Source organism: Lepidochelys kempii, chromosome 3 (genome assembly GCF_965140265.1).
Source record: "Lepidochelys kempii isolate rLepKem1 chromosome 3, rLepKem1.hap2, whole genome shotgun sequence".
NCBI lineage: Eukaryota > Metazoa > Chordata > Testudines > Cheloniidae > Lepidochelys > Lepidochelys kempii.
This window is the reverse complement of record NC_133258.1, coordinates 185674165-185702105: the sequence shown is the minus strand read 5'-3', so window position 1 is coordinate 185702105 and position 27941 is coordinate 185674165. Positions and strand designations below refer to the sequence as shown.

Below are 27941 nucleotides of genomic sequence, written 5' to 3'. Positions count from 1 at the left end.
TTTCTGAAAATTATTGTAACATCTATTTTAATGGCATATCTTTGTCACATTATATTTTCAGAACAGCTTGGCCTAGAAACTTGTTTGACTTAAGAGTCCTTGATGTGATTTAGTGCATAGAACTAATTTAGAGAGAACTGGGTGGTTTTGTTTTGGACTTGTTCACTAGTGACTAACTAAAGTGTGGAATATCTATCATGGCTGTTTCTGCACAGCTCAGGAACTCTGTAAAGGTTTCAGCCAGCTCTATTTTCAGCATCAGTACGAACTTTTTTGCTGAATAATGGTTGAACTAAGTGTGGGCTGTGTTGAGCTAGGTGGTTGAGCTGTGTATGTATGTTTGTGTAGGGAAGCAAGGGGCAAAGTTAGGTTGTTCGTAGTACTTTAACTAGAAATTTCCATACTTCACAACATTGGATTTGTTGAAGGTTATTTTGTTTTGAATTTAAACTTAACCTAGAATTTCTTGGATTTCTGATGTCTGTGTTTGTAAAACTATAATGTTTTCTTTTTTTCTTTGTTGTACTGTTACTTTTTCAACATTAACTTCAGTTTCCAGTCTTAGAAAAGATACATAAAACACAGCATATCTCCTGATATTTAGAGATGCTAAGATATTTATCGTGATGAACTTAATAAATATGAACCAGTATAAAGAATCTAGTTTTAAAAGCTCCCAGTTTCATAGATACTGAAGAAGTCACCAAGTATATTCTTAAATTGAATTTTGTTGAGCATCTCACTTTGTACCTCTCTTGCTGGAAGAACAGAACAGCTGATGTTACAGCACCAATTACCCGGAAGTACGGAGACAAATCATAATGAAAGCCTAAGTGCCTGACTCAAAAGACTTAATAGGCTGAGTCCACCGCCAGCCCTTCAGTCTTTTTTCATGCCTCTTTCCTGGAAGCATGGAGTGTAGCTCTTGACTAGGGCTGTCAAGTGATAAAAAATAAATAAATCACGATTAAAAAAATTAATAATAAATTATCAAACAATAATAGAATACCATTTATTTATATATTTTTGGATGGTTTCCACATTTTCTGATATATTGATTTCAGTTTCAACACAGAATTCAAAGTACTCAGTGTTCACTTTATATTTATTTTTATTATAAATATTAGCACTGTAAAAATAAAAGAAATAGTATTTTTCAATTAACTTAATACAAATACTGGAGTAAAATCTCTTTATCATGAAAGTTGAAGTTACAAATGTAGAATTATGCACAAAAAATACTTGCATTCAAAAATAAAACATTAAACTTTAGAGCCTACAAGTCCTCTCCATTCGTCCTACTACTTGTTCAGCCAATCGCTCAGACGAACAAGTGTGCTTACATGTGCAGGAGATAATGCTGCCTGCTCCTTGTTTATAGTGTCACCTGAAAGTGAGAACAGGCGTTTGCATGGCATGGTGTTGCAAGGTATTTACATGCCAGATGCACTAAAGATTCAGATGTCCCTTCATGCTTTGACCACCATTTCAGAGGACATGCGTCCACGCTGATGATGTGTTCTGCTTGATAACGATCCAAAGCAGTGCAGACCGACGCATGTTCATTTTCATCATCTAAGTCAGATGCCACCAGCAGAAGGTTGATTTTCTTCGTTTGTGCTTCGGGTTCTGTAGTCTCTGCATTGGAATGTTGCTCTTTTAAGACTTCAGAAAACATGCTCCACACCTTGTCCTTCTCAAATTTTGGAAGGCACTTCAGATTCTTAAACCTTGGGTCGAGTGCTGTAGCTATTTTTAGAAATCTCACATTGGCACCTTCTTTGCATTTCGTCAAATCTGCAGTGAAAGTGTCATAAATATAAAGGGAAGGGTAAACCCCTTTGAAATCCCTCCTGGCCAGGGGAAAGCTCCTCTCACCTGTAAAGGGTTAAGAAGCTAAAGGTAACCTCGCTGGCACCTGACCAAAATGACCAATGAGGAGACAAGATACTTTCAAAAGCTGGGAGGAGGGAGAGAAACAAAGGGTCTGTGTGTCTGTCTATATGCTGGTTTTCTGCCGGGGATAGACCAGGAATGGAGTCTTAGAACTTTTAGTAAGTAATCTAGCTAGGTATGTGTTAGATTATGATTTCTTTCAATGGCTGAGTAAAGAATTGTGCTGAATAGAATAACTATTTCTGTCTGTGTATCTTTTTTGTAACTTAAGGTTTTGCCTAGAGGGGTTCTCTATGTTTTTGAATCTAATTACCCTGTAAGATATCTACCATCCTGATTTTACAGGGGGGGATTTCTTTATTTCTATTTACTTCTACTTTATTAAAAGTCTTCTTGTAAGAAACTGAATGCTTTTTCATTGTTCTCAGATCCAAGGGTTTGGGTCTGTGGTCACCTATGCAAATTGGTGAGGCTTTTTATCCAACATTTCCCAGGAAAGGGGGGGTGCAAGTGTTGGGAGGATTGTTCATTGTTCTTAAGATCCAAGGGTCTGGGTCTGTAGTCACCTAGGCAAATTGGTGAGGCTTTTTACCAAACCTTGTCCAGGAAGTGGGGTGCAAGGTTTTGGGAAGTATTTTGGGGGGAAAGACACGTCCAAACAGCTCTTCCCCAGTAACCAGTATTAGTTTGGTGGTGGTAGCGGCCAATCCAAGGATGACGGGTGGAATATTTTGTACCTTGGAGAAGTTTTGACCTAAGCTGGTAAAGATAAAGCTTAGGAGGTTTTCCATGCAGGTCCCCACATCTGTACCCTAGAGTTCAGAGTGGGGGAGGAACCTTGACAGAAAGCATTCTTAAAACAAACGTTCTGGGTCATCATCCGAGAGTGCTATAACATGAAATATATGGCAGAATGCAGGTAAAACAGTGCAGGAGACATGCAATTCTCCCTCAAGGACTTAAGTCACAAATGTAATTAACACATTTTTTAAACGAGCATCTTCAGCATGGAAGCATGTCCTCTGGAATGGTGGCTGAAGCATGAAGGGGCATACAAATATATACCACATCTGGCACGTAAATACCTTGCAACACCGGCTACAAATATGCCATACGAATGGCTGCTCTCACTTTCAGGTGACATTATAAATAAGAAGCAGGCAACATTATCTCCCATAAAAGTAAACAAACTTGTTCGTCTTAGCGATTGGCTGAACAAGAGGTAAGACTGAGTGGACTTGTAGGCTCTAAAGTTTTACATTGTTTTACTTTTTAATGCAATTATTTTTTGTTCATAATTCTACATTTGTAAGTTCAACTTTCATGATAAAGAGATTGTACTCCAGTATAAGGTGGGTAGAAAGCTGGCTAGATTGTCGGGCTCAACGGGTAGTGATCAATGGCTCCATGTCTAGTTGGCAGCCGGTATCAAGTGGAGTGCCCCAAGGGTCGGTCCTGGGGCCGGTTTTGTTCAATATCTTCATAAATGATTTGGAGGATGGTGTGGATTGCACTCTCAGCAAATTTGCAGATGATGCTAAACTGGGAGGAGTGGTAGATACGCTGGAGGGGAGGGATAGGATACAGAAGGACCTAGACAAATGGGAGGATTGGGCCAAAAGAAATCTGATGAGGTTCAATAAGGATAAGTGCAGGGTCCTGCACTTAGGATGGAAGAATCCAATGCACCGCTACAGACTAGGGACCAAATGGCTAGGCAGCAGTTCTGCGGAAAAGGACCTAGGGGTGACAGTGAATGAGAAGCTGGATATGAGTCAGCAGTGTGCTCTTGCTGCCAAGAAGGCCAATGGCATTTTGGGATGTATAAGTAGGGGCATAGCGAGCAGATCGAGGGACGTGATCGTTCCCCTCTATTCAACATTGGTGAGGCCTCATCTGGAGTACTGTGTCCAGTTTTGGGCCCCACACTACAAGAAGGATGTGGATAAATTGGAGAGAGTCCAGCGAAGGGCAACAAAAATGATTAGGGGTCTGGAACACATGACTTATGAGGAGAGGCTGAGGGAACTGGGATTGTTTAGTCTGCAGAAGAGAAGAATGAGAGGGGATTTGGTAGCTGCTTTCAACTATCTGAAAGGGGGTTCCAAAGAGGATGGCTCTAGACTGTTCTCAATGGTAGCAGATGACAGAACGAGGAGTAATGGTCTCAAGTTGCAGGGGGGGAGGTTTAGATTGGATATTAGGAAAAACTTTTTCACTAAGAGGGTGGTGAAACACTGGAACGCGTTACCTAGGGAGGTGGTAGAATCTCCTTCCTTAGAGGTTTTTAAGGTCAGGCTTGACAAAGCCCTGGCTGGGATGATTTAACTGGGAATTGGTCCTGCTTCGAGCAGGGGGTTGGACTAGATGACCTTCAGGGGTCCCTTCCAACCCTGATATTCTATGATTCTATGATTAAACCTCCCCATCCCTGTGGACCCTGCACAAGTTCTGCAGGCTCCAGGCCCTAAGAGGGGTAATGGCTCTACAAGTTCAGATTTCTTTACCCTCTTCTCCATTGGCTGGTTTCCTTGAACAGTTTCTGTCTGGTGCACCTATGGTGGTTCCCCCTGTTGTGTCTCTTGCGTCTGCTTTTTAGCCCTTATGGCCTGCTCCTTCACAGGGTGCTCTTGCAGCTTCCTTCATTCCTTCCTTACTTCAAGTGGTAAGTAGTTTGAGACTTGGGACTCTCTCTTTTAATACCCTCACACACACCCTCTGGTAGCTGGGGAGTGGGCTTTTCAAACTCTCCCCTTCCCTCACTCTTCATTTACCATCAATTGCTCTTCCCTCCAGCATCCTGTTGAACTTGGTTGCATTCTCTCTGCAGCCATTGGAGGGTGCTCATATGTGATCTCAAAATACTATAGCAGGCTCAAGTTACTGCATTCTGGGGCACTGGAAACTTCTCTGGTACTTCGTGATGGTCATTGCCGCCTCTTATCTCCAGCCTGGTCCATCAGTCCCGTTCTTTCAGTTTCTCAACTAGTAAAAGAAAATAGTATCTAGCGTCTTTTTTAATTTTTATTTATTTATTTCCTCATTACATATTTATGAACCTTTCTTAAATCAGCATTAAGTACATGTAGTATTTGTTTTAGATAACCTGTACAATATGCATGTCCAAGCTACAATTTACACATTTGCTGTTAGTTATTCTGTTTCTGTCTCACCCTGCTTCTGGGTTTTCCCAGTAGAGTGGGCTTTTTATCCTTTCAAATTTGTTTATGTTTTACCTAACATCTACCAGCACAACATATTACTTTTGTCCTGTGAGCAATAACATAATTTTAAGCAAATCTCTACAAGTGGAGAAAAAACTGGGAAAACCACACTTATGCCAGCAAGGCCTTGGCGTAAGTGTTGTCTCATCTAAACTCATTCATTATCCATAACTGTAAATTATTATAGTATAACTAACAAGGATCTTAATCGTACCATTTAGCAGTTCCTCATGTTTATGTTTCGGTATCGTAATCCACTATGTTGTGTATATTATTCTAAAAAGTGCCACACCCTCAAAATGTCAGTATTTTCTTTATCTTCTTTAAACATGGGTTTTCAAAGGGCTTTTACTCAAAGTCCAACATTATGTTTGCAGATCATTACCAAAAAAAAATTGTATTAATTTTCCCTGTGTTGCATTTTGAGGGATACCTCTATTTTTGGGCCTTTTTATAATTGTTCCACAACAAACTTCTCTTATGATGTATTAAGGTACCCAGCACCCCAGCCTCATAATATAAAATTATCAGATTGGAATTTTGAACAGATTGAATAGAACATTGGTATCAGTGAGACAGTTATCTGGATCCCAGGGACAGTTGAAATAATTTTAGCAGTTGAGACTTGAGTAAGTTTGGGGAATTCGCCTTTCCAGATTTTTCCCTTATAGCAGATTTTCAAGAGATTTACCTTTTCAATTTGCAACACTTCTGCAACTAAACACAAGATAGTTAATTTAGCATATTCATCTCGTTACCTGTTACAAAAATTGTGGTCAGATGTAATCTTCAAATGAGCAGGTGTCATAAACTCTTGCTCTCATCAGTAATACATTACCAGACAACAAATGTCAAAATAGAGTTAAGCTTTTATATTGCCATATAAAATTATGTTAATAGCTAGGACTCTCAAGCGATTAAAAACATTCATCATGATTAATCGCACTTTTAAAAAATAGAATACCATTTAAATATTTTTCGATGTGTTCTACATTTTCAAATATATTGATTTCAGTTACAACACAGAATACAAAGTGTACAGTGCTCACTTTATTTTTTTTTTTATTACAAATATATGCACTGTAAAAATGATAAACAAAAGAAACAGTATTTTTCAATTCACCTAATACAAGTACTTTAGTGCAATCTTTTTATCATGAAAGTTGAACTTACAAATGTAGAATTACGTACAAAAAAACCCTGCACTCAGAAACAAAACAATGTCAAACTTTAGAGCCTACAAGTCCACTTAGTCCTACTTCCTGATCAGGCAATCAGTAAGACAAAAATATTTGTTTACATTTGCAGGAGATAATGCTGCCCACTTCTTATTTACAATGTCACCTGAAAGTGAGAACAGGCGTTCACATGGCATTGTTGTAGGCAGTGTTGCAAAATATTTATGTGCCAGATGCACTAAAGATTCATGTCTCCTCATTTGACCACCATTCCAGAAGACATGCGTCCATGCTGATGACGGGTTCTGTTCGATAATGATCCAGAACAGTGCAGATCAATGCATATTCACTTTCATCATCTAAGTCAGATGCCACCAGCAGAAGGTTGATTTTCTTTTTTGGTGTTTTGGGTTCTGTTTGGATACATTGGAGTGTAGCTCTTTTAAGACTTCTGAAAGCATGTTCCACACCTCATCCCTCTCAGCTACTGTACATGCTGTCTTCCCTCTAGGAAGGGCAGAAGTAAAGACTTCACTTAGCCCAAGAATACTATGGGATTTGTGGTCAGAGTCCATAGATTGAGGTAAAGATGAATCTTAGAACTTCATTTGAAGGTTGGATGTCACCAGCCCATGAGGAGAGAGAATAGGATAGGTATAGGGGAGTTTTCAGCCTTCATATGAATGGTGAATGTGGATGTGATTGGTATGTTTGGCCCTTAGTGGTATGTGAATGAGAGAAGTGTCCTGTCTGAATTATATTTCTCACATAATTATTTTATTACTTCCTATAGTATCTATCCTTGTGGCAGATCTGAGGGATAAGATGCCAGATATTGTAATCTTTGGTCTGTAGTGGAAGGATGGACTCTAGAAAAACTGAGTGAGTTCCCCATATGTGGTGGCTGGTTCACCACTTGATGTGAGAATAATGGTGGTCTGAAGCCATTATTAGAAATATTGGTGAAATGGTGTGCTGTCAGTTTTAACAAGTGTTTGCCCAAAAATTTCTCACTTTGCCTGTGATAAAGCCTGTGCCCTGTGGATGCAGGTGCTTGCAAACAAAAGGAGTGGGGGACTAGGAAATATGTTCATTTGTTTCCACATTTAAATAATTATGCATTCTCATAACCAAGGTGGGAGGCAGCAGCACCATTTGGCAAAATAACTCCATATATAAAGTACCCTTTTCAGGAAAAGTTTATCCTTAATTCTTTAAAAATATATAGAGTATAATGTATAATTTGTAGAAATGAAAGCGTGGGCAGGGAAGCAGTGAATGCCTTGTAGCAGCAAAGGGAATCTTTCCTAAGGAAAATTTTTGAAATATCCATCATCTAGTAAAATGTGGCCTATTTTATAGACAAAAAATGTATACTTATGATTCCTTGAGATAAAAGTCCAGATGGAGATGGTTTACCATTATCCAGAGACAGGGTAAACTCTAACAGAATAAGAGGATAAGGAGATCTCCTCATCTTTCCTTCAGTTTGCTAAAATAATTTAATAAGTGGCCTCTCCAGACCATCACAATGCAGATAATGTAGTTAAGGTGATCAGGATAAAGGGACGCAGAAGCTATGTCTACACTACACACAGCGTCACCGGCATGTAGTGAATATGTAGCTGCACAGCACTGTGAAAATCAAGCTTCGTCCCCACTGTAGTGTTTAGCTGTATTTGTCAGTGAAAGACTTGGCAGTGGGGAAACACTTCAGGTGCTCCCCACTGCTGGAGTCTTTCACTGCAATGAGAAAAACCTCCTGCCTTCCCCTTGCCAGAGCAAGACTCCTTCCCCCCGACAGAGCCTTTCCCTGCTGCTGAAGTTTTTCCCTGTGGAGGAGAAGGGCTTCAGCACCAGGGAGCTGCCAAAGCCTTTCCCTGATGCCAGTCTGTACCTGCGGTGGGGAAGGGCTCCAGCAGGGGGAGCTGCCTGAGCCTTTCCCCGTTGCCTTCCCCTTCCAGAGCCATTCCCCACTGCTGGGTAAAGGTTCTGGTAGTGGGACATTACACTGCTAAAATTAGCAGTGTGGATGGGGAGACATCAGTTAGCCATTTCGGGTACATACTCATGTACATATCCTCACCCTTCAGGGGTGTCTTTACTCGCCTAAGCCATGCCTCGCTGGCTAACCTGCTATTTATAATTGTGTTCTACTCACTTCCAGTGGTGCCTCCTCCTGACCGTCCTGGGGAATAGCTCTGCCAGCTGTTGCACCCTCCTCTGGTTGTGTCTTCACCTGTCCTATCTTGCCCTGCAGCCCCTCTTACTCCAGAAACTGCAGCCTCCTCTTCATGACTCAGCCCTCCAGCTGGGTCACTACGTGGTTTCCCCTTCTAGGGCTTACCCAAAGTCCTTCCACACTGTCAAGGTTCCTTCCCCACTCTGAACTCTAGGGTACAGATGTGGGGGCCTGCATGAAAACCTCCTAAGCTTACTTTTACCAGCTTAGGTTAAAACTTCCCCAAGGTACTAATTAATTTTACCCTTTGCCCTTGGAATTTCCACTGCCACCACCAAACTTTAACTGGGTTTACTGGGAAACGTAGTTTAGACACGTCTTTCCCCCCAAAATCCTCCCAATCCTTTCACCCCACTTCCTGGGGAAGGTTTGGTAAAAATCCTCACCAATTTGCATGGGTGACCACAGACCCAAACCCTTGGATCTTAGAACAATGAAAAAGCATTCAGTTTTCTTACAAGAAGACTTTTAATAGAAGTAAAGGAATCACCCTCTGTAAAATCAGGATGGTAGATACCTTACAGGGTAATTAGATTCAAAACAAAGAGAATCTCTCTAGGGAAAACCTTAAGTTACAAAAAAGACACACAGACAGGAATAGTCATTCTATTCAGCACAACTCTTTTCTCAGCCATTTAAAGAAATAATAATCTAACACATACCTAGCTAGATTACTTACTAAAAGTTCTAAGACTCCATTCCTGCTCTATCCCTGGCAAAAGCAGCATACAGACAGACAGAGACCCTTTGTTTCTCTCCCTCCTCCCAGCTTTTGAAAGTGTCTTGTCTCCTCATTGGTCATTTTGGTCAGGTGCCAACGAGGTTACCTTTAGCTTCTTAACCCTTTACAGGTGAGAGGATATTTCCTCTGGCCAGGAGGGATTTTAAAGGGGTTTACCCTTCCCTTTATATTTATGACACAGTCTCAGGCAGTCTTCTCCAGCACTGTCCAGATGGTGCCACTTCCCCAGTGGCCAGTATGAGAACCCGGACCCATCCAATGCTCCAGGTTCCAGTCCAGGGACCCTGTACCTGATAACTGTGGTATGCTTTCTCTCTGCCCTTGTTGCTCCTTCCCTGGACTCCTTCTTACAGCTTCTAGTTCACCCCACCCTTTTGGGTGTACCAGCTCAAACTCCTTCCCCCCAGGGTGTAAGTGTAGACTGCTCTCTATAGCTCCAACACACCTCCCTTCTTCCAGGGAGTGATTGCAGATTACTTCCCTGCAGCCCCCCTTCTGCTACCAGATCCTGGGCTTTATACAGGTCCTTCTTGTTCTTACCCAGCTGAGCTTCATTTAATCAACCCCTGCTCCCTGGCTCCTCCTCCAGGTGCAATCCTTTCAAGCCTTGTGTGGGGTAGACCTCCCATCAAAGGGGCTAAACATGTACGTACACTACATGCTGCTAGAAGAAGTATGTGGTGTAGATGTACACAAATACTTTAACTGACACTACAAACAGACAAGACGACGAAAAGGAGAAAAGCATCAACCACAATTTGTGATCAATACCATAAAGCTGAAGAAAGCAACTATTAGCAGCAGGCCACCTCAGTACAGCTTTAGGGACTTCATTAAGCCAATTTATAATTGTTTATTTTGTGTATACTGAGTTTATCTCTATTTAAGTTGTAAAACAAGTTTTGTAAGATTTCATAGAATCATAGCGCTGTAGGGATGGAAGGGATCTTGAGAAGTCATCAAGTCCAGACTCCTGTGCTGAGGCAGAATGAAGTAAACCTAGATTATCCCTGACAGGTGTTTGTCTAACCTGTTCTTAAAAACCTCCAATGATGGGGATTGCACAACTTCCCTTGGAAGCATATTCCAGAGCTTAACTATCTTACAGGTAGAAAGTTTTTCCTAACTAACCTGAATCTCCCTTACTGCAGATTAAGCCCATTACTTCTTGCCCTACCTCCAGGGGGCATGGAGAACATTTGATCACAGTACTCTTTAGCCATAAGATATTTGAAGACTGTTATCAGGTCACCCTTCAGTCTTCTTTTCTCAAGACTAAACATGTCTACTTTCCTTAACCTTTCCTCTTAGGTCAGATTTTCTAAACCTTTTATTATTTTTGTTGCTCTCCTCTTGACTCTCTCCAATTTGTCCAATTTCTGTTATAAAAGAATAGATCTGTTAATAAATAAAATAATTGCAAAATAGGATAAAGGAACTCTCTGTGCTTCAGGTGAACTAGTGTTGTGAAGATTCCAGATGCCAGGAATAATCATGGAAGGTAGGATCTTGGTCACATAGCAGTTGAAAATACAGGTCAAGTGTGGAGCGACTGAGATGTTTCAAAAAATCTTCATGAATAGTTCATGATTTTCAGGAAACTTTCAAACCAAACAATATTTTCCATATTGAAGGCTATCTTTACAACAAAGTGGGCTAGATTTTTTTAATTTTTAGATTAAAGCTTATTTTAGGTGGGATAGAGATTGTAATATTTGCCAGATCTTAAATACAAACTTATGGACTTGATCCAGCTCCATTGAAGTCAATGAGAATCTTTCCATTGACTTTAACAGGTGTTAGATCGGGCCGTATAACACATATGGAAAACAAAAATAATAATTATAATCTTTTCACTTCACCTCGATAAGAATAGTCATTTATGTTCATAGTCATCTCTGGATGAATTTTAATATGTTTTCCCCACAGTTGGAAGGACTTGAGAATGAAATTAGCCAAGAGAAACAAAGTCTTCAGAATAGTCAAAATATGAGCAAAGATCTGATGAAAGAAAAAGCACAACTTGAAAAGACCATTGAGACACTTCGAGAAAATTCAGAGAGACAGGTAAGTAACATAATCTTTGAAAGAAAGAGGACTAGTAACTTTTTTAATGAAAGGTTAAAATAGCCTTGGCGTAAACAGTCACAAAAATCAGTGGAACTGCAATTATAGACTCTGCAAACCTCAAAGATGAACTTTCTATATTTTCAAATAAAATGATGAGGTATTTTTTTCTTAAACTGCATTCAGAATCTTTCAAAAAGTCTTTTGCCATAGTCTGACTGGATGTTTGGATTTTTGCTGATATGCCTATTTCTACTATATTTTATTTCTCAAGATGTTGTTTTGGGAAAAGAATCCATTATTGGGTTAAATGGCAACCAGAAAGAGAGTGAAGCTAATAATGTATGTTGGTTTTGACTGTTTATATAATCTTAAAATAGACAAACTGATGTACTTGAAAATTTGTCTGTATTTACAGTTTATTGCATAGCCATCACCTCTACACACACACAATGTGTGTTATGTTACATGGTATATAATATAGTAGAACATGTTATAATATAGTAGAATAAACCACAGCAGAACTTTTGTTTTACCATATATTAAAGAGGAAGTGATGTATAATATAATCCATCTCCATCTGTTTTACCTCAGTAGACTGCTGTTTATGTATAGAAATAAATTATTTTTGGCATGGTACGGACCTAAATTTATAATTTTTTTTCAAATAATTAGATTAAAATATTGGAACAGGAGAATGAACATTTAAATCAAACAGTAGCTGCTCTAAGGCAACGGTCCAAAATCAGTGCTGAAGCAAGAGTGAAAGATATTGAAAAAGAAAATAAAATCCTCCATGAATCTATCAAAGAGACCAGCAGTAAGCTAAATAAGATTGAATTTGAGAAAAAACAATTGAGGAAAGAACTGGAACATTATAAAGAGAAAGGAGAAAGAGCAGAAGAGCTTGAGAATGAGTTGCATCATCTTGAAAAGGAGAATGAGTTATTACAGAAAAAGATTACCAATTTAAAAATTACTTGTGAGAAGATAGAAGCCTTAGAGCAAGAAAACTCAGATCTGGAAGTGGAAAATAGAAAGTTGAAAAAAACTTTAGATAGCTTAAAAAACCTTACTTTTCAGTTAGAATCATTGGAGAAAGAGAATTCACAACTTGATGAAGAAAATTTAGAACTAAGAAGAACAGTTGAATCTTTGAAGTGTACAAGCATCAAGATGGCTCAATTACAGTTAGAAAATAAGGAATTGGAAAGTGAAAAGGAGCAACTTAAAAAAGGGTTGGAGTTTATGAAAGCTTCTTGTAAGAAAACAGAACGTTTAGAAGTCAGCTACCAAGGTTTAGATACAGAAAACCAAAGGCTACAGAAAGCATTAGAAAATAGTAACAAAAAGATTCAACAATTGGAAAGTGAACTACAAGATTTAGAGTCTGAAAACCAAACTCTGCAAAAGAATCTGGAAGAATTAAAAATCTCTAGTAAACGCCTAGAGCAATTAGAGAAGGAAAATAAGCTGTTGGAACAAGAGACTTCTCAGCTGGAAAAGGATAAGAAACAACTAGAAAAAGAGAATAAGAGACTCCGACAACAGGCAGAAATTAAAGACAGTACTTTAGAAGAGAACAATATAAAAATTAGTAATCTGGAAAAGGAAAACAAATCTCTATGTAAAGAAATAGGTATATTTAAAGAGTCTTGTGTACGTCTAAAAGAGCTAGAAAAAGAAAATAAAGAACTTGTGAAAAGAGCTACCATTGATAAGAAAACACTTGTCACATTACGAGAGGTAATTTGACTAATTTCCATTCTTCTATTATCTGTCCATCATAAATCTAATACAGCTAAGTGCTGTGTGTCTATAAGATCATAATAGCTTTTTTAACAGTTGTAACATACAGAAAATATGTCTACTAGTAATTTCTGAAAAAATCATGTTCCTACCTTGTTGGTGTGCTTAAATTAATAGTATTTACATATTAAATATTGTATTTAAACTTTAATAATTATCATTTAATAATTATTATTTCACTCTGATACTGCTAAACTAGTTTGGTATTTTTTTATCCTCACGTTCAAATCAAGTTTAGACAGGAAGTCATGCAAAAAAAAAAAAAAAGGAAGTACACATCTAAGATGAAATCAGACTTGTATTTAGGATACAGTTTCTGATTTTACCAGAAGTTAATAGTTGGGAGGAAGGAAGAAGTTATATTAACAGGTTGCACAAGCTACATGTAATCACAGAAATTTAGTGCATGGACAGTTTCCAGAAACTAAGTCTGCATTATTAATTTAACATTTTAGATTGATTTTTTTGTTTATTTTGGATAAGGATTTGGTGAATGAAAAACTGAAGACCCAGCAAATGAATAATGAGCTTGAAAAACTTACCCATGAACTTGAAAAGATAGGTTTAAATAAAGAGCGCCTCTTGCATGATGAACAGAGCACAGATGACAGGTGAGAGTGCCTAGACCAGTTTGGGATAGTTTGGCAAACGTTTGTTTTTCATTTACAATAATAAAATGGTTTTCCTTCCTACGGTTTTCTCCATATAGCATTTGTCATAAATATAAAGGGAAGGGTAACCACCTTTCTGTATACAATGCTATAAAATCCCTCCTGGCCAGAGGCAAAATCCTTTCACCTGTAAAGGGTTAAGAAGCTAAGGTAACCCTGCTGCACCTGACCCAAAATGACCAATGAGGGGACAAGATACTTTCAAATCTGGAGGGGGGGGGGGGTTTGTCTGTCTGTGTGACACCTTTGCTGAGAACAGATCAAGGATGCAAGCTCTCCAACTCCTGTAAAGTTAGTAAGTAATCTAGCTAGAAAATGCATTAGGTTTTCTTTGTTTTGGCTTGTAAATTCACTGTGCTGGTGGAATTGTGTATTCCTGTTTTTGTGTCTTTTTGTAACTTAAGGTTTTGCCTAGAAGGATTCTCTATATTTTGAATCTGACTTCCTCTAAGATTATCTTCCATTCTGATCTTACAGAGTTGTTCTCTTATTTTTTTTGTTCTTCTAATAAAGTTCTGTTTTTTAAGAATCTGATTGGGTTTTTAGGGTCTTAAAAATCCAAGGCGTTTGTGCTCATCTTGTTTATTCTCAAGCCTCCCCAGGAAAGGGGGAGTAAGGGCTTGGGGGGACATTTTGGGGGAAATAGGAACTCCAAGTGGTTGTTTTCCCTGGTTCTTTGTTAAAGCACTTGGAGGTCGCAGCATACTGTTCAAGAACAAGGCGAAGTTTGTGCCTTGGGAAAGTTTTTAACCTAAGCTGGTAAAAATAAGCTTAGGGGGTCTTTCATGCGGATCCCCACGTCTGTACCCTAGAGTTCAGAGTGGGGAGGGAACCCTGACAGCATTATTTTAAAAAAGACATTAAATAGAGTTAGGCCCAAAATGGGAGTGTCATTGAAAATATTATAATATTGTAATAAATGTTCTTCTTCTTCGAAATGTCCCTCTGGGTGCTCCACCGTAGGTATGTTTGCGTCTCTGCGCTGCTGATCAGAGAATGTTGGTAGCAGTGTCTGTTTGGCCTGTACATGCACTGTCCCCCACCTGTGCTCTGTCATGAAGCTAACCAGCCTTGCGCAGGCAAACCCTCCTTAGTTCTTTCTCAACTGCCCCTGGCTAGAGACGGAGCTTTAGCTGTCAGCTAGCAGATCATTAACTTCTAAAGACTTGCTACTTGTTTAAAAAGAGGAAACTACTTCTTAGTGTTTCCTTTACATTTCTTTATTCTTTTATTTTTTTAGAAAATCTTTCAACTTCGTTTTTTGTTCAATCCCAACCACCCCCTCCCATCTGGGGACCCCATGGACAGGGTATGCCTAAGGACCCACTGGCAGAGGCAAAGAAACTTTGGTAATGACAGGATAAGACAAAGATAGAGAACCTGCCTTGGGGAAGGCTCCTTTGGTATGGAAATCAACGTCAGTACTGTCTTTGGCACACGTTCTGCGAGGACTGCATCTACAACACCATCATTGTAGTCATCCCAGCACTACCAACCACTATCGGTACCGATGCCTATGGCATCACCAGACTTCCAATACTCAAGAGACCTTTCTGTTTCTGATGCACCGGACTCGCATCTATACCATGGAGGAACCAGCTGAGCAGCCTTCAGAGGCAACAGATCCTCTGGTACCAGCTTCCTCCTCATCTTCGCCTGATGAGGCGATTACAGGGCCCCCTCATCCAGTTCCGCAGGATGATGCTAAGGCCCATCAAGAGCTGCTAAGAAGGGTCACCTTGAATTTGGGTCTTCATGCTGAGGACCTGGAGGAACCCTCAGACTCCCTATTTGATGTCTTTAGCTCGGCAGCCCCAGCCAGGGTGGTGTTGCCTTTACATGGGGGGGGGGAGGGGTAGCAAAGATCACCAAGTCTCTGTGGCAGACCCCCTCATCGCTGCCTCCTGTTTCAAAAAAGGCAGAACACAAGTACTATGTGCCTCCTAAAGCTCATGAGTACCTTTATACGCACCCTGCTCCAAGCTCCCTAGTGGTCTCCGAGGTCAATGAGCAGGAAAGGCAAGGCCAGCCAGGCTCCACCCCGAAAAATAAAGACTTGAAGAGGCTCGATTTGTTCAGAAGAAAGACTTATTCGTCCTCGGGTGTCCAGCTGCAGGTGGCCAACCACCAGGCCCTGCCTGGCTGCTATGATTTTAATATGTGGCAGTCCATGGCCAAGTTCGGGGATTCGCTGCCTGAGAATCTCAAGAAGGAGTTCCACGCAATCCTCGAAGAGGGCAAAGCAGTGGCCGGAGCGGCCCTCTAGGCAGCCTCAGATGTGGTGGACTCTGCGGCTAGAACCATGGCCTCGGCCATCTCGATCAGGAGGGCATCCTGGCTGCAGTCTTTGGGCCTGTCGACAGAAGTCCAACAGTCAATACAGGACCTCCCATTCAATGGCCAAGCTCTGTTTGCTGAACAAACAGAAACAAAACTGCCCAGGCTCAAGGACTCCCATGCAACGCTGAAGACCCTGGGCCTCTACACCCTGGGCCCATCCAGAAAGCGGTTCAAGCCTCAACAGGCCCAGGACTCTGGGAGCCAACCCAGGTCGGAACCTGCCTGTAAAAAGAGAATCATAGAATATCAGGGTTGGAAGGGACCTCAGGAGGCCATCTAGTCCAATCCCCAACTAAATCATCCCAGCCAGGGCTTTGTCAAGCCTGACCTTAAAAATATCTAAGGAAGGAGATTCCACCATCTCCCTAGGTAACGCATTCCAGTGTTTCACCACCCTCCTAGTGAAAAAGTTTTTCCTAATGTCCAGCCTAAACCTCCCCCACAAGAGCAGGGGTTACAGACCCCGGCCAGGTCACCAGCCACTGTCCTCTGCCCAGTTGAGTGCTATCAAACAACAGGGTGGCAAGCAGGGATTTTGAGGGTGCACCTGAGGGTGACCTACTAGCCTGTATCCCTGATCCTGCTTCTCTGTGCTTTTCCAACCATCTGTCTCATTTCCTCCCTGCATGGGCTTCCATAACTTTGGACCGTTGGGTCCTCAACACCATGGCACAGGCTTATACCCTCCAGTTTCTTTGTGTCCCCCTCTCCCACCACTCTTCCCTGTCCTTCAGGGACCCTTGTCATGAGCAACTGCTCATTCATGAGGTTCAGGGCCTTCTGCAGCTGGGGGCCGTGGAAGAAGTCCCTCAGGAGTACAGGGGCAAGGGATTCTATTCCCAGTACTTTCTAATCCCCAAAGCCAAAGGAGGTCTAAGACCCATTCTGGACCTGTGAGACCTCAACAAATATCTCAAGAAGTTGAAATTCTGCCTGGTCTCCCTAGCCTCCGTCATTCCCGCCCTGGATCCGGGAGACTCGTATGCCAGCCTCAGTTTGAAGGACACATACTTCCATATATCAATATTCCAGGTACACAGACGATTCCCGCTCTTCACAGTGGGTCACGCTCACTGCCAGTTCACTGTGCTCCCATTCGGACTGTCTACAGCTCCGAGGGTGTTTGCCAAATGCATGGCGGTGGTGGCGGCCTTTCTTAGGCAGCAAGGTATCCAGTTTTACCCGTACCTCGACGACTGGCTCATCAAGGGTCTCATCTAGGTCTCAGGTCCAACACAACATCTCAGTGCTGGAGCTCATGTACTGTGCTCTGGGCCTGTTGATAAACGAGGAAAAATCAACTTTAGTCCCAGTACATAGAATTCGTCGGAGCAGTCCTCAACTCCATCTGTGCCAGAACATTTCTGCCGCAGGACAGATTCGAGACGATGGCGAGTCTCATTCCCAGCATCTCTATGTATCCCCTCACCATAGCCCGGGTCTGCCTCAAGCTGCTGGGCCATAGCGGCATGCACTTACGTTGTCCCTCATGCGAGGCTCAGGCTGCGACCCTTCCAACAGTGGTTGTCAACAATCTACACCCTGCCCAGAGACCATCTGGACAAGATAGTCATGATTCCACCAAAGGTACTTAGCTCCCTGCAGTGGTGGACCGATTAGGGTGGTCCTGGAAGGAGTTCCATTTGAGAGTCCCAACCCTCGGTATCTCTGATATCGGATGCTTCCGACCTTACCTGGGGAGTGCATCTCGGCACCTTGCGGACCCAAGGGACATGATCCCCAGAGGAGCTGACATTGCACGTAAACGTAAGAGAGCTCAGGACAGTTCACCTAGCCTACGGAGTCTTCCTGCCACACCTTTCCACTCAAAGTGCATATATACTCACGGACAATACAGCCTCGATGTTCTACACCAACAGGCAAGGGGGAGCTCACTCCTCGGCCATCTGTCAGGAAGCACTTTGTTTGTGGGACTTTTGCATCCAGCACGACATCCACCTGGAGACATCACACCTCCCCGGCATCTGAAATGCACTGGCGGATCGCCTCAGCAGGTTCTTCTCTCCCCACGAGTGGTCCCTCCACCCGGAGGTTGTCCAGGTGCTCTTCTGAAGGTGGGGTGCTCCCCAAGTGGACCTGTTTGCCACCAGGCAGAACAGGAAGTGCCAGCACTTCCGCTCTCTCCAAGGCCTAGGCAGGGACTCCCTTTCTGATGCTTTCCTTCTGTCATGGGAGGGGGATCTGATGTATGCATTCCTGCTGATTTTGCTGGTCAGCAGAGTCCTAGTAAAAGTCAAAAGAGACAAGGCAAGGGTAATCATGGATGCCCTGTGTGGCCTCGCAAGCATTGGTTCGGCACACTTATGAACCTAGCCGTGGCACCCCCATTGCCACTGCCCAGCCGTCCGGATCTCCTCTCGTAAGACCATGGATGGCTTCTGCATCCGAACCTTCCCTCCCTCCACTTCACGGCTTGGTGGCTGAATCCAGAGGAAAGATCCTGCTCCAGCCAGGTACAGCAGGTACTCTTGGAAAGCAGAAAGCCCTCCACCAGAGCAACTTACCTGGCAAAGTGGAAGCAATTCTCCTGCTGGGTGGAGGAGCGTGGCATCTCCCCGACGGTCCTCTGTGCAGTCCATCCTCAATTACCTGTTCTACCTTAAGCAACAAGGACTCGCGCTTTCCGCCATAAAGGTGCACTTGGCAGCCATGTTGGCTTTCCACCAGCAGGTTCAGGACAAATAGGTGTTCTCGCATGACATGTCCATCTGGTTCCTGAAAAGAATAAAGCGGCTCTTCCCACCAGTCCTGGACCCGATTCCACAATGGGACCTCAACCTTGTCCTCTTGAGGCTCATGGGGCCTCTCTTTGAGCCACTGGCCTCCTGCTCCCTTTCACATCTGTCATGGAAGGTAGCTTTCCTTGTAGCCATTACCTCGGTGAGACGAGTTTCCGAGATTAAAGCCCTCACTTCAGAGCCCCGTTACATGGTTTTCTACAAGGACAAGGTCCAGCTGCAAACCCATCCTGCATTCCTGCTCACGGTGGTATCTCACTTCCATTTTAACAGGATATCTTTCTCCAGATTCTCTGTCCAAAGCCGCACTCAACTGCGGAGAAGAGGCGGTGGCACACCTTGGATGTCCATCGCGCCCTAGCCTTCTACCTGGAGCGTACCAAGGCCTTCTGCAAGTCGACCCAACTTTTTATCATGACCGTGGACAGGATGAAAGGCCTACTGGTGTTCTCTCAGAGGATTTCTAACCAGATCACCTCATGTATCCGGACCTGTTATGAGTTGGCACGGTCCGAGCCGCCACCTATACTAAAGGCCCACTCGACCAGGGCACAAGCGTCCTTGGCGGCCTTCCTAGCATACGTCCCCATCCAGGACATCTGCAGAGCTGCCACGTGGTCATTGGTACACATGTTCATGACGCATTATGCCATCACCCAGCAGGCCAGGGATGATGCTGGATTCAGCAGAGCTGTGTTCCAGTTGACACGTCCATGAACTCCTACCCATGTCCGGTGGCACTGCTTGGGAGTCACCTACAATGGAATGGACATGAGCAAGCAATCGAAGAAGAAAAGACAATTACCTGTTTCGTAACTGGTGTTCTTCGAGATGTTGCTTTGTCCATTTTATGACCCGCCCTCCTTCCCCACTATCAGAGTTTCCCGCAAGAAGGAACTGAGGGTGGAGGAAGCCAGCAGTGCCCCTTATACTGTGCCATATAGGCGCCACTCCAGAGGGCGCCAGAGCCGGTCTCCTATGGATATCGCTGAGGGAAAAACTTCCAGCACCACTGCATGTGGCGAGCACACACACTTTCAATGGAATGGACATGAGCAACACATCTTGAAGAACACCAGTTACGAAACAGGTAACTGTCTTTTCCATATTTCAGACATACTGTGATTCACCTCAGTGATTCACCAATACCTAACAATCACACTAGGCCAAGAGCATTACAAGTATGAAGTACTCCCTTTTGGCCTCTCATTGGCCCCCAGAGTATTCTCTAAGGTCCTCTCTGTAATGGCAGCCTACTTACGTTCCCAGGCCATTGTGATCTACCTTTACCTAAATGATTGTCTCCTCAGGACACCATCCTTCGCTGAAGCTGAATGAGTTACCGATACGATTTTGGATTTACTCAGAAGTCTGGGTCTACAAATCAACATAAAAAAGTCGACATTAACTGGTACAGAGACTAGAATTCATAGGAGCCAATCTCCACTCTGCCCGAGTGAGCGTGCTCCTTCCAGAACACAGATTCCTCTGTCTCTCCATGCCTATAGACAGTGCAAACCAGCCCTTAAATATCAACCAGACACTGCCGCCTTCTTCTGGGGCACATGGCTGCAGGCACATTTGTGATAGCTCATGCCAGACTTCTCATGAGATGCCTCCAGTCATGGTTTAGCTTGGTTTACAGACCAAACAAAGACAACCTAGACAAAGCACTATCTCTGCCCACCAAGATCAAACAATCCTTGAATTGGTGCAGCAAACGTCTGCATGGGAATCCCGTTTGCACAGACTCCCTCATTACTACTTCTCACCACTGACACATCACTCATAAGATGGGGCGCACATCTCAACGACCTCACTGTACAGGGCAAATGGTCACCCTCCAAGGTGTGTCTTCACATCAACCTCCTTGAACTCAGAGTGGTCAGGAACGTAGGTGCTCACTACCTTCTGTTGATCAGAGGCACACACACAAAGGTCATGACGGATAATATAGCGTCCATGTACTACATAAATTGTCAAGGAGGTACCAGATCACCCTCCCTTTGTGATGAAGCACTAAAGCTATGAAACTGGTGCAGAGGCGTACCAACCAGGAGTGCACAACACAACAGTGGATAGTTTTAACTGCCAATTCCCACATGACCATGAATGGGAAATAGATTGGGTGACACTCCACAACATATTCCGATGATGGGGGATACCAATAATAGACTTGTTCGCCACTTAACAGAAAAAGAAATATCCACAGTACTGGTCCAGAACAGCCATCAGCCAGCACTTCATGGGGGATGCACTCCTCTTCTCATGGGACAAGGGTCTTCTTTATGCCTTTCCCTCATTCCCTCTGTTGCTGAAAGTCCTGTTGAAAATAAAAAGAGAGCAAACGTCATACTGATCACTCCCACCTGGCTGAGAAGGATGTGGTATCCTCACCTGTTACAACTGGCACTGTGTCCATAGATGATTCTTCAACCCACTCCTTACCACCTCTCGCAGAATGATGGACGCTCTCTCCATCCCAACCTGTGGATTTTCTGGCTCAAAGCTTGGCACTTTCATGGTTCCACCACATAGAAACATCCTGCTCTGCGGAGATACAGAAAGTGTTACTTCACAGTAGGAAAGTGACTTCCCATCATATTTACCTACAAAAGTGGACGAGGTTTCAGATGTGATGCCATTCCAGAAGAATTACCCCAAATACTGCCACTCTACCAATAGTCTTAGACTATTTACTGTCTCTTAAGAAATCAGGAGACTCTGTTAGTTCACTAAAGGTACACTTAGCGACAATAGTAACTTTTCACCAACAAATAGAACGGTACTCGGTTTTCTTGCACCCAACTATGAAGAGGTTCCTTAAAAGCATAGCGAACCTCTGTCCCCAACCCAGACATTCTACCCACAATGGGACCTGAATTTAGTATTTAAAGGACTGACGAGACAGCTCTTTGAAACCTGTGGCCACTTGTTCACTAACTCACCTTTCAATGAAGATGGCATTTCTGATTGCTATTAGCTCAGCAAGGAGGATAGAGGAGACAACGGCCCTGATGGTGCATTCTCCCTTTTCAGTGTACTTTCCTGACAAAGTCACACTCAGACCACACCTAAGGTTCACCACCAAAGTGACTTCCCCATTTCACATGAATCATTTCATTTACATCCCAACCTTTTACCCCAAACCACACCAGAATAATAGGGAAGCTGTTCTACATACTCTTGATGTAAGGAGAGCATTGGCTTTCTATTTGGACAAGACAAAGGCTTTTAGGAAATCTCCTAGGCTCTTCCTTTCCATTGTAGATAGGTCTAAAAGCACAGCAGTTTCAGCTTAGAGACTTTCTAAATAGGTCTAGAACTGTATCACACTCTGTCACTAGATTCACAGTTTAGCATCTCCATCCGCACTCCACATACACTCTACAAGATCGATTTCCTCATCAGTCGCCTTCTTCAAGGGTGTCTGCTTTTAGATCCAGATATCATAGGTTCAGTCCCAGCAGGTGACCTGGCCAAGGGTATCACTACATAAAGATTTCTCCCTTCTCCCTGGAGCATCTAGTTTAGATGATTTCCCTCCCATTTTAAGTGATTTTATTGGAGCTATAGACGTGAGTCCAGGAGGAAAATGAGAAATTACTTGTCCTTAGGGAGTAACTAATAGCTTTTTTCCATGTTTTGTCAATTCCTGGGTCCACGATCCATTGATGACACTGAATATATTGCTGACTCCTCTCCCGACCTCTTCATTGCTCCCCTTGCTTCCAAGATTAGTTGGACAGTTATAGGTGTTGCTGTTCAAAATAAATGTTCTTTCAGGGCAACACATATCATGGATGCTGTCCTAGCTGATATCACTATCTTTTTCAAGATGCCATTGCAGACACAATGGCTCCAGACTAAGTTGGAGGACTGCGGATGATGAATGTTTGTTTTACCCAAGAAATGGATTAGTTCATTTGGGATAATAACTTCTAAAATTGTCATGTCTTTGGATCCATTATTCTTACCCCTTACTTTCACCTAGAAGGTATCTGGATTGATTTCTGGTAGGCCAGAAGGTCACCATTTGTATTCCTGTAGTTCAGCCTTCACTGCTTAAAGTAAACAATCACTCATATAAAATCATAGAAATGTAGGGCTGGAAGGGACCTTGAGAATTCATCAAGTCCAGCCTTTTGCACTGTTCTAAAAAACCTCTAATGATGGGGATAGTAATAGTCTTTATCCACAGGGCTGTTTTCTATTGCAGAGTATTCCTTGTCTGGCTCCCCATTTTTTGGTCATGGAGATAGAAAATATTCCAGATATATCTAGTCTTTCTTATTTCTTGGGATGGAGGGTGGGATTGGCATTTTTTGTACTGAGCATTGTTAGCAGTATCTTAAAATCTTTCCTCTGTCTGGGCCTAATCTCACATAGCCTGATAATGATGACATTAAAGATTTTTCCGTCTGTTTCTTTGCACTTTCAAGCACTTAGGGTTGGATTTTTATCTTTAGACAAAGTGGATTCATGGTTCTTCCACCCCAATCTGACACTGAAGTCTCAAATTAGGTTAGAAGATGTCTTCGCATGTGCAGCCTCCTAATCCATGGAGGTTCATAGAATCATAGAATATCAGGGTTGGAAAGGACCTCAGGAGGTCATCTAGTCCAACCCTCTGCTCAAAGCAGGACCGATCCCTGACTAAATCATCCCAGCCAGGGCTTTGTCAAGCCTGACCTTAAAAACTTCTAGGGAAGGCGATTCCACCACCTCCCTAGGTAACGCATTCCAGTGTTTCACCACCCTCATAGTGAAAAAGTTTTTCCTAATATCCAACCTAAATCTCCCCCACTGCAACTTGAGACCATTACTCCTTGTTCTGTCATCTGCTACCACAGAGAACAGTCTAGAGCCATCCTCTTTGGAACCCCCTTTCAGGTACTTGAAAGCAGCCATCAAATCCCCCCTCATTCTTCTCTTCTGAAGACTAAACATCCCCAGTTCCCTCAGCCTCTCCTCATAAGTCATGTGTTCCAGTCCCTTAATCATTTTTGTTGCCCTCCGCTGGACTCTTTCCAATTTTTCCACATCCTTCGTGTAGTGTGGGGCCCAAAACTGGACACAGTACTCCAGATGAGGCCTCACCAATGTTGAATGGAGGGGAACGATCACGTCCCTCGATCTGCTGGCAATGCCCCTACTTATACATCCCAAAATGCCATTGGCCTTCTTGGCAACAAGGGCACACTGTTGACTCATATCCAGCTTCTCGTCCACTGTAACCTCTAGGTCCTTTTCTGCAGAACTGCTGCCTAGCCATTTGGTCCCTAGTCTGTAGTGGTGCATTGGAGTCTTCCGTCCTAAGTGCAGGACTCTGCACTTGTCCTTGTTGAAACTCATCAGATTTCTTTTGGCCCAATCCTCCAATTTGTCTAGGTCCTTCTGTATCCTATCCCTCCCCTCCAGCGTATCTACCACTCCTCCCAGTTTAGTGTCATCTGCAAACTTGCTGAGGGTGCAATCCACACCATCCTCCAGATCATTTATGAAGATATTGAACAAAACCGGCCCCAGGACCGACCCCTGGGGTACTCCACTTGATACCGGCTGCCAACTAGACATGGAGCCATTGATCACTTCCCGTTGAGCCCGACAATCCAGGCAGCTTTCTATCCACCTTACAGTCCATTCATCCAGCCCATAGTTCTTTAACTTGCTGGCAAGAATACTGTGGGAGACCATGTCAAAAGCTTTGCTAAAGTCAAGGAACAACACGTCCACTGCTTTCCCTTCATCCACAGAACCAGTTATCTCGTCATAGAAGGCAATTAGATTAGTCAGACATGACTTGCCCTTGGTGAATCCATGCTGACTGTTCCTGATCACGTTCCTCTCCTCTAAGTGCTTCAGAATTGCTTCCTTCAGAACCTGCTCCATGATTTTTCCAGGGACTGAGGTGAGGCTGACTGGCCTGTAGTTCCCAGGATCCTCTTCTTTCCCTTTTTAAAAGATGGGCACTATATTAGCCTTTTTCTAGTCATCTGGGACCTCCCCCGATCGCCATGAGTTTTCAAAGATAATGGCCAATGGCTCTGCAATCACATCCGCCAACTCCTTAAGCACTCTCGGATGCAACGCATCCGGCCCCATGGACTTGTGCTCGTCCAGCTTTTCTAAATAGTCCCAAACCACTTCTTTCTCCACAGAGGGCTGGTCACCTTCTCCCCATGCTGTGCTGCTCAGTGCAGTAGTCTGGGAGCTGACCTTGTTCGTGAAGACAGAGGCAAAAAAAGCATTGAGTACATTAGCTTTTTCCACATCCTCTGTCACTAGGTTGCCTCCCTCATTCAGTAAGGGGCCCACGCTTTCCTTGACTTTCTTCTTGTTGCTAACATACCTGAAGAAACCCTTCTTGTTACTCTTAACATCTCTTGCTAGCTGCAACTCCAGGTGTGATTTGGCCTTCCTGATTTCACTCCTGCAAGCCCAAGCAATATTTTTATACTCATCCCTGGTCATTTGTCCAATCTTCCACTTCTTGTAAGCTTCTTTTTTGTATTGAAGAGCAGCAAGGATTTCACTGTTAAGCTAAGCTAGTCGCCTGCCATATTTACTATTTTTTCTACACATCGGGATGGTTTGTCCCTGTAACTTCAATAAGGATTCTTTAAAATACAGCCAGCTCTCCTGGACTCCTTTCCCCCTCATGTTATTCTCCCAGGGGATCTTGCCCATCAGTTGCCTGAGGGAGTCAAAGTCTGCTTTTCTGAAGTCCAGGATCCGTATTCTGCTGCTCTCTTTTCTTCCTGTGTTAGGATCCTGAACTCGACCATTTCATGGTCACTGCCTCCTAGATTCCCATCCACTTTTGCTTCCCCTACTAATTCTTCCTGGTTTGTGAGCAGCAGGTCAAGAAGAGCTCTGCTCCTAGTTGGTTCCTCCAGCACTTGCACCAGGAAATTGTCCCCTACATTTTCCAAAAATGTTGGATGTGAGGTCTCTGCTAGTCTTTTTCTTTTTCACTTCTTTGTATAGTCTAGTCTAGTTCTCAGTTACAGTTGGAAGATTTTTTTATTTGCAATTTGATGTTTATATGGGCTCTCAAATAGGTAAACTCTGAAATTCTGGGGTAATCTCCCCCTCATATGATGGTGACTCTTTAAAATCCACTGCATCCTCTTTTAAATCCTTTTATTCTTGGTCCTCTGCTTCAATTCCTGTCCGGATGTAGCTGTGGCTTCAAGAATCACAGATAGTGTGTTCCATTTAATAAGCCTAATATGTTTTTTCTGAAATCAAGTTGCTAACATGTTCAATTTTGCCTTACACTTGGAGAAAGTGGAAATGGCTAACATAAAAATAATAAGAAAAAAATGAGCATATACTAATGAGGGAATAAGTAAAATGATTAAGCTATTTTTTAAAAAAATTAATGACTGTGACTTAAGTTTTTCTGAAATAGACAACAGTTCTTTAAGATTATCCGTCACTGACAATCCCAAGAGATATTGTTACAAACCTAAATATTTTAAATATGACCACTTACCCCTAAATATATGCGGGGTGGCGGGTGTTTTGTTTTCATGCTCTATAATATAGTAAAATCCTCCCAAACAAGGGCTATAAATATCAGGAGCTGAGCTGGGTGAGCAATTCACATGTGAACATGTACATGAAATAAGCATGCACGTGCACAATACTCTATTTCTCCTCCTCCTCCTTTGTGCCTCTGGTTTGTGAGCAAGCAGGAAATAGAAACTGATGCGAATCTTGTTCTCTAAATACTTCAGAGCACAGGAGTCTAATCAAGTTCAGTTCTGTGCTTCGCTGATTGAAATGGAGCCAAAAGAAAGAGTGCTCTTCTCACATGCCCACTAATGGTCCAACCAAAACCTGCATCTTTAGTTTGTGTGTTGCTGTTGATTTTGTAGATATGGTAGCTTTTTCTGTATCAAGGAATATATTTTAAAAGGGTGATGGAGGGTAAAATTTTTCAAGATGTGACAACTTTGACAACTATCCCTTAAAAAATATCTAAAGAAAGTATTGGAGGGCTCGAGTTTTGGTAATAGGATAATGAGACTTTCATCATTAATGTTGGGTCAAATCCAATCCATGTCCAATGGTACTGTACTTTTCTCTGCAATTTAATCAAAGGTTCCTAGGATTGAATGGGCATGGATACTGAACTGTATTCACTCCTACACATGGTCCTGCCAAGACACCAGTGAAGCATGTTGGCAGGGAGTCAAGGAAGCTTACATTGCCACTACTAGGGCGTCAGTCCAACACCTTCGAGTGCTTGAACATGTTTATTCCAGTGTAGGCATGTGCATGCCTTGAGCACAGTCGCCAGAAATTTTTCCTCTAGTGGTATCTGTTGGGTCAGCTCTGGTGCCCTCCAGTGCCATGCACTCATAGTGCCACTATAAAGGGCCCTGCTGACCCTGCACCTCCTCGGTCCCTTCTTACCACCCATGATGATCTCTGGAACTGCTCTCTTTGCTTCGGCAAACTTTTCCAGTGGTTTTCACTGTTTTTTGTGGTGTATGTAGTTAAAATAGTTATAGTTAGTCAGTTTTAGTCTATAAGGGCAGACCTTTTCTCCTTCAGTTGGCGAAGTTCATCCACTCCCTGGTCATGGGGCATGCCTCAGTCACCAGGCTTCAAGCCCTGTGCCTCCTGTGGCAAGTCAAAGCCCTTGAGAAACCAGCAGTTGAGGTGTCTCAAGTGCTTGGCAGAGATTGACTGAAAGGACCAGTGCCAGATCTGTAAAGACTTCAAACCTTTCACAGAAAAAGGATCGAGAGGCGAGATTGAATGTCCCTTCTTATGGAGGCAGCTCTGAGATCCACTTCGGAACCAAGTTGCTTGGACTTGGCACTGAGAAACTCGGTGTTCATGCGGAGTGCTCCTACCACTGTGCGAGAATCTTGGCACCATTCCCCATCCCTGTTTCCTAAAAAGAAGCACAAGAGGCAGCCGGCTGAGAGGGTTCAATCCCTGTCACTGAAGTCGGCCAGGCATGGGGACTGGGATAGAGTGAGAACTGTGTCAG

The 27941-nt window shown here is 43.0% G+C and overlaps 1 protein-coding gene across 9 annotated transcripts in view; it reads left to right on the top strand.

Annotated features, from left to right (window-relative positions):
* The window catches only part of CCDC88A (coiled-coil domain containing 88A), a 359900-nt gene that overhangs the window by 252713 nt on the left and 79246 nt on the right, over nucleotides 1-27941 (top strand). For all 9 annotated transcript variants that reach the window (XM_073339323.1, XM_073339320.1, XM_073339322.1 and 6 more), the window contains 3 exons: nucleotides 11212-11349; nucleotides 12025-13095; nucleotides 13642-13769. In XM_073339323.1, coding sequence (XP_073195424.1) covers nucleotides 11212-11349; nucleotides 12025-13095; nucleotides 13642-13769 — 1337 coding nt within the window. The remainder of the gene's footprint in view (nucleotides 1-11211; nucleotides 11350-12024; nucleotides 13096-13641; nucleotides 13770-27941) is intronic.